Source organism: Stegodyphus dumicola, chromosome 12 (genome assembly GCF_044657685.1).
Source record: "Stegodyphus dumicola isolate Sdum_Otavi_A_Nest chromosome 12, ASM4465768v1".
Classification (NCBI taxonomy): domain Eukaryota; kingdom Metazoa; phylum Arthropoda; class Arachnida; order Araneae; family Eresidae; genus Stegodyphus; species Stegodyphus dumicola.
The window spans coordinates 75,554,516-75,567,043 of NC_140779.1; the positions used below are offsets into that span (position 1 = coordinate 75,554,516).

Genomic DNA, 12,528 nt, shown 5'->3' on the forward strand with positions numbered 1-12,528 from the left:
GCAGATCCAAAAAGCCATGCCACTCAGATGGTAATTTCTCAAAACTAAGAAAAGTATTTACAGGCAATGACTGGACACATTTGAAAATGCTTCTCTAGGTTAAAGAATCTGTTCCCACAACTGCCAAATTTAAAATATGAAAAATCTGGAGGTTCACCCAACAAAACCAGGAATTTGTGGAGAAGGCTTTTGCACTATGCAGCACCACCATTTTAAAAGAAATCAAAACTGATTTAAATTTACTTTATAATTTTATGATTCAGTTTATTCAACTATTTACAATATGATTCTGATGTAAAATATATTAACATTTAGTTACATCTAAAATTAATGTTCTTTGGCTAATTTCATTTTGTATTTTTTTAAGCTTTCATATTGAGAAAATTCTGAATATGGAAATAAAGCTTTAATTTACCAAAGTACTTTTAAATATGGAAGTTGTTAAAATTATTTGAATTGCATATTTTTCATGTTTACTATTCTGAAACAGGCCTAATGACTCTCTCTCTATATATATGTGTAAAACGAAAATAAATACAAAAATTACATATTAATGTAAAACGTAAACTGATATTAGCATAAAACAAACATATTGAAGTAAAACATAAACCAAAATTGGCATAAAAACAAACACATTAATGTAATTAATTTGGTTCAATTAAAATATTAATCATTTGGTTCAAGCTTCATATCAAGTTTTACTGATTTCAACAATATAATTAAGACAATTCAAATAAAATAAAATTTAATTAGGAAAAAATATCCTGAATATCACAACGGATGGGGGGAATTAAATTTGCAAAATTTAAGCTTCATTTATTCAATAATGATATTTAAACTGCAAACTTTATCTGTACAATTTAATTTGATTGCTGAAAAACACTTTCATTAAAAACTGAAAGTTTGGGAGATGTGTTAAAAAACCAGAAGAATCAGCAGCTATGACATTCAAAAGAAATACTGAACAATACTTAACAAACAATTTGAAAAGATAAGAAGCTACATTCTACATATGTGATAATATTTCAAGAAAATGAGTTACTACGGATTACTACAAGATTTATCGTATTTACTTACATATTTTTTCCCCTTCCAGAATCTCCGCCCCAATTGTGTTCAATATGATTTAGAAACTTCTGACTTATGATAATGCAAAATGTATACACAAACAGAAAGGCACTTTGTGCAAGTAAAAAAAAAAAAAAAAAAAAATGCTGAAATTGATAAGTCCTTTGAAATACATTAATGTACTTCCAAGTTGGCTTTTTTAATGTGCCATGTTTATCATTTAAACTATTTCTCCAGTAATAGTATATACTCAGCACTTTTTCCCCCCCAGTTTCAGGTGGTAAGATTAGAAAGGAAACAAGAGGGAACTAAGCTAATAAATACAGTATCTAAATCTTAATTGCATTCACTACTTTTGGAAAACATAAAAATTTTTTATTTCTTACACACAAGATTTTTAATTACAATCTGGGATTCCTTCTTTTAAAAATTACCTGAATAAAATGATGATTTAAATCAAAAATTATTTTAAGATTTTAATTATATGATTAAAATTAAATTTGATGCAAGACAGAATTTCATAGCAGTGACAAGCAATGGCTTTATATGCTGAATGACAAGATTTCCTTATTCTCAAATGCAATACTAATATTGTTAATAGTGCAAACATGTATTAATGATTTCCTGGATGAGTTCACTATAAAAAGATTCAGAACTACTCTTTAATGACTCTACATCTACAGAAGTAATCTTTTCTCCATAAATTTCTATAAAATAGCCTAATAAAAACTTCAAAAAATCACTATAAGAGAAATAATACATACACAATGGGGACAACTCCATTTTCCTTCTGGAGGTTCTTCAAGATCAGGATCTAAACATACTAAATGATAAGCTCTAGGACAAGTGTCACATAATATAATTTCACCTCCTTGTTGACATACTTCACAATAATCTTGATGATCAGTCTGCAAAAAAGAAAAAAAAAACTTTAAATAGAAGTATAACACGTTAAAAATTCTGATTTCATTCATTTATGTAATTTAAAAAAATAAAATATTTTATAAAAGTAATATGAATTATCCTTTCTTTCTTGTAATGTTTTGTCATTATAACAGCAAATACATTACAGTACTCAATAAGCAAAACATACATCTTTTAATTCATAAACTACCAAAACACAGCTCAGATATTCAGTTATCCTACACTATTAATGATGATCTGAAATGCACTGCACCATCTTATTAACTTTTTAAATGAAAGCATTTTTATTTTCAGTTTATTAAAAGGTTTTGTTATAAAAATAAACTGTAGCTAATTATCATTGTGTACCACAGAATGATACTCGGATACATTTTAACCATTCATACACCACATACACCAAACTTCCTTGTCAAAACCACCTCTAAAATGAATAGTATTTCTAAGAACACAAGTAAAATTTGATATTGAATATGACATCTCTAACACAACTATCTCCATTGAAGTTCAAAATCATATAGAAACATGCCATAAGCAACTAAGAGCCCCACAATATTAGGTAGGTGATTTGATATCATCACCAGATGCAATTATATGTATTAAGTTCAAACTACAGCATACACACACCTGCATTTTCTGCAAGAGGTACCACATGAATTGTGATGCAGAGCATGTTAACACATTTATAGCATCTAAAAGGTTACATTTTATCACACAGCTTCCATATAATATAAATTTACAAGCAGGATTACTAGATATTCGGGACTGGCCCAAATAAACCTGCATTTGTAATTGACTTGGAATCTGTTATGGATTGAAGAAATGTAAAGAATTTTTAAATGAGTGGTTACAAAAGATGAAGCAATATATATATATATATATTCAAATTTTCACTTCTTCATGTCACTTCAAAATTTTCTCAACAGCCAGGAATTCACTTCTTTGGAGCCTATCAAATAGCACCTACATAAATTTTTTTAAAAATAATTTTCCATCCTCTGGCAAGATATGGTGTTTTTGTGATTCAATTAAATTTTGTCATATATTTATAGTGCTTTAATGTTCCAGATGACTCAATTTTCCTTGGTTTATCATTTTTTTTTGGGGGGGGGGTACATACAAAATTTTGTTTTTCATTCAGTGTCATGTAATTTACAAGGTAGCTTTTCTTAATAGCAAAAACAAATTACTTTGAAAATGTGCTGGATTACCTTTTCTTAAACATTGTAATTCTACTTTTCTGCGACAAATAAGGGAACATATGACCATTTGGTGTATTCAATTACAGCCTATTTTTTCCTTTAAATGCAGAATGTGACATCTGTTTCATAAAAGAAGAATCACATAATTTAAAACATAAATTGCACCTAATCGATTTTTAAAATTTCACTTTTTCCAACACTGTGAAATTTTTACACTGGTAAAATTATATAATTCATTTCTATTAGAACACAGCTCACGGCATATTAACAGTCTTCTGAAATAAAATATATTCTTCAAGTTCCCACCACTGCACTAAACACACATAAAATATATTTCACCAATTATTCCTCTTTCCCTCTCTACGACTGTGAGTGTAGAAACTCATAGCTACTTTCTTGAAATTGTTAAGTACATAAATACCTACCAATGGCCTGAAAAAACATTTGGAGGATTTTGGTACTTTTCTGTTAAGGATACCAGTTTCAAATGTGTGCCAAAATTTCTAACGTGGTATTCTGTTTATTTCATGTCATAAGTAGCTGCACAATACCCAATTTGTGCTCTTTTTTTTTTTTTTTTTTTTTTTTTTTTTTTTTTTTAAAGCAAAACCTATCTATAAGGAGAACTGCTGTTTTCATCATATACACTGGAGAACAATTCTCTTCACGTACACAGTGACCTGTTTTCTCTATAGAAAAGATCAGAAAATTACATAAATATGGCGTCACTTCTTCAAATATAGACAGCAATCAGTTTGCACTTAAAAAAAAAAAAAAAAAAAAATCAATGGATTGCACAAATTCAGCAAAGCTTCAACATTCCATACATTAAACATCGTATACCGAGTCATCCACAAAGTTTTACGGTTTTTCAGATGGCAGTACATTTTTTTCTAATTATTTTGTTGTTGCTGATAAGTGATTTTGATTAAAATCATGTCTACAGTCCTTTCTGTTTGCATTCTGTAATTCAATAATGTAATGTAATTTCTTTCACATTCCATAAGTATGGAGAACACAAAGGTTCATTTTTGTCATATATGCTCTTTTAAATTACTATTCAGACTGTTTGTAAAATTTTTGCCAAGAAGATAATACCCACTATGAACAATCATTATCTGTAAACACGGACCTATTTAAAGTAAGCTATTGTTAAAAATTCATGTTGTGCAATTCAGAATCTATTAGAGCCACTAAATATTCCAAAAATACAGTACATGATATAATTTGAAGAGAACTAGGTATGTAAGCTACCATGAAGTATGGATACCTCATGCTTTAATGCAGCAGAAAAAACCTGCTGAGTTCAGCATATGACTCTTTGCTAGAAAGAAAGGAGCTCCTTTATTAAAACGGTTCATTATTGGGTAAATAATGCCACAAGTAAAATATCACTGGGCACAGCAAAAGAATCTCCTTTAGCAACATCAAGATGGGAACTGCATCCATAAAAGTAATGCTTTGTGTATTGTGGGATTGCAAAGCAATCGTACACTATGAAGTTGCTGTCATCAAGTCATTTACTTATCATAAAAAATCCACATAGCTTTTCAAATGCCTATACGTGATACATAACTGTTATTACAGATTAATTTTTTTCAAGAAGCTACACATATGGTTAGGGTAGCTTGAATCTAGTTAGATTTTGCACAAACAGTTATATTTGCTCTTAAGTGGAGCCCTATTAACCCATTAGCCGATGGTGTTGCGTTGACGCAATGGTCAAAATAAATGCATATATAAATAACTACCTAAGATACTTTGGACCAGCAGATGATTTTGTGTAAGGAATATTATGAAGCTTATTTCTGTAAAAAAATATTTGCCTTCAACAATCATTTTGTTTATAATAATTAATCTCATACTTTAAGCAAAATTTAAGTAAAATTTTTGACTGGATATTTTTTCCGAAAAAATAATTAATCCCATACTTTAAGCAAAATTTAAGTAAAATTTTCGACTGGGTATTTTTTTCGAATCGCAATCTTTATAAGTGATCTATTTTTAGTCAAGGTCACCGTTTATCAGTTATATTTGTGTTGGGAAGGAAGGGAAAACGGGTGTTGCGCTAACGCAACGTCAGCAGGAAACGGGTGAGCTCCTTTTTTACTCATTAGTTTTGATGTTCCTCACTATCTTATATACGGTCTATGGAATCTGTGCTAGTCTTAATATCTTTTGAGGGATCTGAAAATTAAGCTAGAATAGAAACTAAGCTAAAAATAATATCTCCGAATCAATAACAAATTACTATTTTAAACATTTGCTGCTTAAAATGAACAAAAATGGCAATAGTCATCAGTCACTTACTTCGTATCCATCATTTTCACCCTCTGAGCCAGGAAAGCTGGAAGTGGTTTTTGTTTTCTTCTTCTTTTTGGTTTTCTTTGTTTTACTTTTCTTTTTGGCAGGAGGAGGACTCATATTTTGAGCTTCTTCTAATGCTGCTTCAAAATCAGCATCACTTTTATCACTGTAACTTTCATCTTCTTCCTAAATTAATTAAATTCTATATGAGCCTTCATGTTTAAAAGACTCACTTTTCTATTTATTTTAAAGGTTTCATATTACAGTATTCTTAAAACTTTTATTTGGTACTTTATGCTTATATATCTCATCAAATTATTTGCTAATTTTAGGCATGAAATTGCTGCCATCAAATCTTCGTCTTTTCACATAATAATAAAAACAACAAAAAAAAAAAAAAAAGTAAATGTTGGTAAATGTTTAGGCATAATGCCAAAGAGTTTTAAAAGCAATACTGAAACTAAATTTATGATCAATGTTAGTAACACCAATTACCGTTTGCCCTTTTTTTATTATACATTCATTAACACTTTAAGTAATCTATTACTAAAAATTGAAGAATCTGTATGTGTGTTTGTCATGCTGTGAAAAGACGGCAATATATAAAGTTAATTGGTTTTTTAAATACAGTTGTGCACTTCAAAGCATGGATTTTTAATTTTTATGATTTATGTAAACTTAACACGTTGACTGCCATGGCACTTTTCGAATCCTGAAAAACGATTTAAAAGCAGTGTGTTGCCTTTCGGTAATGTTACTTATCTTTCAAATTTAATCTTCTGTTGAATACCACTACTACCAACTACACGATTTAAAAACAGTTCTTAATGTACTTATTTTACTTTCTTAACTGTGTATCTGAATAAAATAAAAATGCATTTAATTCACAATATATCTAATTACTAACTTAAACGAACATTTGCAACATTCTGCAATTTATAACAGAAATTTCTAAATGTTGTATGGTACACAACTCGTATATAATCTTCAACTCTTCCAAATTTTTATCTTTTTTTTTTATTTTTGAAAAGTAAATCCTTCTTCAAGTAAATGAAATTGTAATTTGTAATGAAAACATTAAATGGAATTGTCTTGCCTAGAAGTACAAGTATTAATAATTTGTACAATATGCTTTCATATTCATTATGTTTAGTCTGTCCAGTCTATCCTCCGTCTTATGATAATTAAAATTAAGATTCTATTCTTATGATTCTATCCTCTGTCTTAATGTATTATAGTCATTAAATTCCTTTCCTGATCTTTTCAAAAGTCCTTGGGAAAAGACTCATTAGGGGTTGCTATATAGGCAGACAGAAAAAGAAACTTTATCATAGAAATAAAATACATGATGAACTGCAATAGAACGACATTCATGTTCTTTATCAAATTCTTCCATAAAACAAAATTAAAAAAACTTAAAATTCTGAAAGCTTTCAGATTTTATATTACACCCAAAGGGGCTTCAATTCAACAGAAATATCGTAAAATAATTTTTAAATGAGCATATCATTAGAATTTCCAATACACAGTAGCTGCTAATAATTGTTGCCATTGCTCACTTTGAAATCGCTGAGTTTTTTTAATCAAAGATTCATTAAATGTTACAAAATATGAAATAAATAATAAAACAAATTCCAAATTTGGACTTCCAGATGCCCATATTCAGAGAAGGATTACAGTATTCAAAATTTCATGGGTCTAGGTACAGTTGTTTTATCACAATGCGAGAAACATACATTTATGCAGATTCTTCATTACTTAATTTCTTTAAATATAACACCAGGTGATATTTGGTGGTAACAGTTTGAAAAGTGATACGGACATTTACAGTGAATCAACGTAAAATGCCGAAACGAAATTAACAGTCCTTCTGAGCTAACGCTCCTTTGGGCTAAATCCATATCCGAGTTAATATCAATACTGCCAGTAAACACTAAAAAACAGAATAATGTACCAAAAATTATGCAAATATAGTTTAGCAAATCTGAAAGAAAGAAAAAAAGACAATTCATATTTTATTTTTCACTTTTAGTTGCTAAATAATAACATGTATTTGTTGCAATGACAAAAGTAAATCTGTCAGACTAAACACAGCTGATTGTACAATCAATCATAAAGAAAATAATTGGTTATTTACTCAGCTAGCTAGCCCCTCATTTCTTTAACCCTTTATTTGACATGGTTGCTCAGAAACAAGGTGTGTTTTTACCATTTGCCAATTAAACAGTTAAGGGCCTTACTACCACTGATTCTAATTCCAAATAAGTGAAAAGAAGTACAAAACCTAAGAAACTTGTTGCTTCAGGTGCCCCTTCAAAGAAAGATTCAGATGAATGCTCACCGAATCAGACAAAAAAGGGGGAATTAAAAATTCTGGGCTTCCTTTAAAAACCTAGCCAAGCAAACACCCTCCCAGAAAGTTCTCCTATGATTTCCACTTCAAATAAATTTGAAGTGGAAATCATAGGAGAACTTTATTTTAATCAAAATAAAGACTCGCACGGCGAAAATTTTTCAAAGGAACTAGAACACGTGAAGTTGTTCCAAATAACTTGACTGCTGAAAGTAAAGGTAAAAAGAGTCTGCTGCCAATCATTTGCCCACAACCAAAGATGACATGAAAGGTCCAGAATTATATGAGATAACTATCCAGAGAAAACACTGCAATTTTCTTCTTCAACTCAAGTGCAATGTGTGACAAAACTTTAGCTTGTCTGATGAAGTTTAGCACTTTCAGAAGCTAAATACAATTTTCCCATGAAGACGGCATCAGGTCTCCCTGATGACACAGAATCAAAAGGATGCAGATAAAAGTATTCATTCTTTCAAGTGTATTTTGCAACTACAAGTGAAGAAGGGCTTTACACACAAAGTAATTGCCTTATGATGTGCTTTAGATGACAGTGACATGGACTAATGTTTTGTAATAACAAGGCCTGGGTATCTCAAAAACTGTGCAAAGCACCTGATATGTCAGCTCCCTAAAGTTTAGAAACTAGCTTGTGTCAGATGTAAAACCCAGCACACTGCATCTTCTATGCCAACTCATAACAAGACTGACATTATCACATGCACTGTTCCTAAGAACAGGAAAATGCAACCTATAGCTCCACTTGCACCACTGTAGAAAGAACTCTCTACAAAGCAAGTGATGGACATTTTCACTCAGAAAGACTTAAAGGAACATTCTACAAAATTTGTAGAATTAGCCTCAAAATTGAGGACAGTGAAATCTCCTACATAAAAACTGAAGTTAGTTCTCTCCCTATAGGAAATGTTTGACATGGAGGAAAATGAATTGATCCTACTTCAACGGATGATAAAGCAATGTGAATGATACATGGCCATCACCCAGACACCCGCAGATGCCTTTCCGGCTCTACTCTTCTCTATGCAGCTACGCATCCATTTTCTCACCAAAAGATACCATCACCCTATCGTAAGCACTTTCTTAGTGTTAGCCTCATGTTTTCTTCGAAAGCAGAAGTGCTTTCTTCTCTTCTATTCTCTTTTTAGATCTTTCTCCTGGAGAACTTCAACAGAGTATCATATATTAAGTACTACCAAATATTAAGTAAATACACTAAGTACAATAACTTTTGAGTAGCAACATGAGATAACCTATTATATGCATTTATCCACATTTACAATTAACAATCAAAGAACACAGCATAAATAAGTTATTTTGAGCAACAATAATTAAACTTACTGAGCTGTGCCTCTTTCTTTTACCAAAACCCCCGATCTTGATTTTCAACATAGGAACAGATTTCCGGCTTTTTGATTTTTTGGGCTTGGGGTATGTCTTCTCAAAATCTGCAACATTTCATGTTAAAATTTATGTCATGCATTAATTAGGGATAAAATTTATAACTAATTTTCAAAACATTATATTTCATACCTTCTTTAGGTTTTGGCTTAGGGATAACCACCCTGTCCTCTTCATCCAAAATAGCTTCCCGGTTTGGATTATTCTCTAGGAACTCACGCCATTTTGCAGATATGAGAGTGACCATTTTTGATATAGCAATTTTAGGATTAGCTTTAGCAATAATTGGTCGTATATGTTGTGAAAACAGTTTGTAATTTGTTAATGTCTGATAATCTTCATCTGTATAATCGAGCACCACATCTTCTAAACCAAATTCTGTACAAATTTCAGATGAACTTTTTTGAGCTTGAAATGTCTAAAAGAAGGTGGAGGGGAAAAAAGAGAGAAAAATTAAGTAACAGTGACTTGTATTGAAATTTTAGCATAAAATTTTACTCCAAGTTATAAATATTTTGGGAGGAAAAGACAAAAAAAAAAAAAAAAACATACATTCACTACCTTTTCTACTTTGGGTTTTTTGGGCTTCCTACTTTCTGCGACAAAATCACTATCATTATCAGAGGCACCACCACCAGATTTACTATCACTGTCCTGAAACGAAATTTATTTTAAAGGTTTAAAATTCCTTTAATTAATTAAACAGAAATTATAAAGAAATACTACAATTATTTCATAAATATTCACCTTGAATCATTCACACACTCATACCACTAAAAATTATTATATGCAGAGAGAGAATTTTATTACATTGCAAAGTAAATCCATACAAATGTTACATATAAATTAAATCACTTTTGAGTACAAATTAATACTTATTTTGCATTAGATATATCATATATTCAGAATTCTGATAAAAAGTAGATCAGTGGATACTCTTTAGTAAACTATGTATAAATATAATTACTTTATTAATAAATGGCAAAATTTAACTGTAGTTTAAGACATTAATTCAGAAACCTCTAATTTTGGGAGGGAAAAAATGTTTCTTTCAAAAGCATATTATTTTACACTAGCATAACTTCCAAACTGTTCGAGCTTCTAACAATACTTTTACCTGAACTCTATTATGAGGAATGTTTTTTAAGAAAGGGCCATTTGAAAATATAATCCAAACGAAATAAACATTTCAAAACCAAATTTATTTTCAGATTCTACACATGTTTCTTTGTTTTTCAACATAGTTGCCAAGTTTGTTTTAACACTTATCATACCTTAGAACTAGATTTTGAATACCCTCTTCATAGAAACTTGTCACCTGCTCCGATAACCAAGAGGTCATGGCCGTTTACATGCTGTCATCATTGTTGTAGTGGTTGATGGCGAGATGATGTTTAAGATAGCGCAAAAGATGAAAATCGCTCAGCGTTTAGGTCTGTGCTGTAGGGGGTGGTTCAAAACTTCCCAGCCAAAAGAGTCCAATACAGCTCAGGTCTGAGGCCTTGCATTTTCATGGAATCGCAAAATTCCCTCTGTCAGCATGCTATGTCTTTTGTTTTGAATCACTCAGCTTAGCTTTTTCAGGGTTTGGCTGTAGGCTACTCCATTTATGGTGGTTCCGCGTTACATGAAGTCGACTAACAAAACACCTTGCCTATCCTAAAATGTGGACGCCATGATCTTGCACAGGGATAGAGTCTGTTTAGCCCTGACTCTTACAGAAAAGTGTGCGTGTGTCTCCATTCCATGTTCTGAAACCCCTGTTTCGTCTCCTGTTATGATTAGACTAAACATGGCATCACTTTCTTCGTTATAATGAGTCAAAAATTCAGCAAAAAATCAAATCTTTTTTTTTTTTTTTTTTTTTTTTTTTTTTTTTTTTTGTCATCTGTTAGGAGTTTAGGGACCCAATGGGAGCACAGTTTCTTAAACCTTAACTTTTCAGAAGTATGGGAGCATGGTTTTTTAAACCTTAACTTTTCAGAAGTAATCTTGTACAGTCACCTAGACATTTCAGGATTTGTCTGGAGTAAAAAAATTGAGCGAACACTCAGATCTTTTGCTTTGGTGGTCCTTCGTTAGGAGTTTAGAGAACCAACGGGAGCAGTTTCTTAAGCCTTAACTTTTCAGAAACAATCTTGTACAGTGCTGACCTAGACACTTCAGGAAATTCATTTGAAAGAGTGCTAGTGGTGAAGCATCTGTTCTCAAGAACTTCTGCTTCAACTGAAGCCACCATATCATCTCTGATCACAGGTGGAAAACAGAAGCGGGGACTCACCATGGATATTGTCACGGCCAGCTTTGAAGTCTTCGATCCACTTACACACTCTGCCTTCACTTATGGCAGTAACTTCGTAAACTTCACAAATAATGATGGTGAATGTCTGCAATAGACAGGTTTCTTCCCAACAAAAAATGTATCACTGACTGAACCTCGCAGGGGATAGACTATACAATAATTTTGAACATTTTAAAGGCACAGAATAAACCGTACAGGTTACCTACACAGTTGCTTCCAAGGAATGATGGGACACGACTCAAGCACTCGTTGCGGCGGGCGTACCACCTATTAGTATATACAACAAAACAGCCCTTGCTTAAAAAACACGCTACATATATACAATACCACTCTTAATTTAATTACAAAAGCAGCAAAATTTATGCAGATTTAATAAGCCAGTATTCCACATCTTGAACATTGGATAGCTTTAACAGAAAAACTGTTCAGAAGATATTTCATTATTGGAATAACTAAAAACTACTGTGAAGATGTTCATTTGTTCATATTTTACAAATGATATTACAGTAAGTTTGTTTATCAACACACTAGTTCTGAATCTTTTAAAAGTTGCCCAGGCAGATTTTGAGCTTGTTCTACCATGTAAAAGGAAATTTATTCTGAAACAGAATCAAAATCTTTTGTATATGGCTTTACACTTATGCTGATGAATCTACAGATGCTAATACATGTAAATGTAGATGATGGAACTTTCTGTTATACGTTCACAAAAAGAGGTTGTATGAGTTTTTTTTTTTTTTTTTTTTTTTTTTTTGTGATAATTTTAATCAGTTCTCTTTGTTTCTGAGGCCTTAAATACAAGGCTGGAAAAGAAGGTGATTGATTTCCAGGCCGCCATAAAAGTGCTGCTGAATATAAATTATATGTCTTCAACAGCTGAACCATATTAAAAGGAAATCATTAGTTAGTTTGCGAATAAGGGAAAGGAGATTCCTCTCCAATGCAGCCTAAGCCACACT

At 31.3% G+C, this 12,528-nt stretch overlaps 1 protein-coding gene across 8 annotated transcripts in view; it reads right to left on the reverse strand.

The window, feature by feature from the left end:
- Positions 1-12,528, reverse strand: part of Mi-2 (chromodomain-helicase-DNA-binding protein Mi-2 homolog) — a 142,939-nt gene that overhangs the window by 109,386 nt on the left and 21,025 nt on the right. For 6 of the 8 annotated variants that reach the window (XM_035374841.2, XM_035374840.2, XM_035374839.2 and 3 more), the window contains exons 3-7: positions 9,820-9,921; positions 9,400-9,685; positions 9,208-9,314; positions 5,502-5,684; positions 1,833-1,976 (exon numbers count right to left, since the gene is read on the reverse strand). In XM_035374841.2, coding sequence (XP_035230732.1) covers positions 1,833-1,976; positions 5,502-5,684; positions 9,208-9,314; positions 9,400-9,685; positions 9,820-9,921 — 822 coding nt within the window. The remainder of the gene's footprint in view (positions 1-1,832; positions 1,977-5,501; positions 5,685-9,207; positions 9,315-9,399; positions 9,686-9,819; positions 9,922-12,528) is intronic. The other 2 variants (XM_035374842.2, XM_035374836.2) reach the window with 1 other exon arrangement.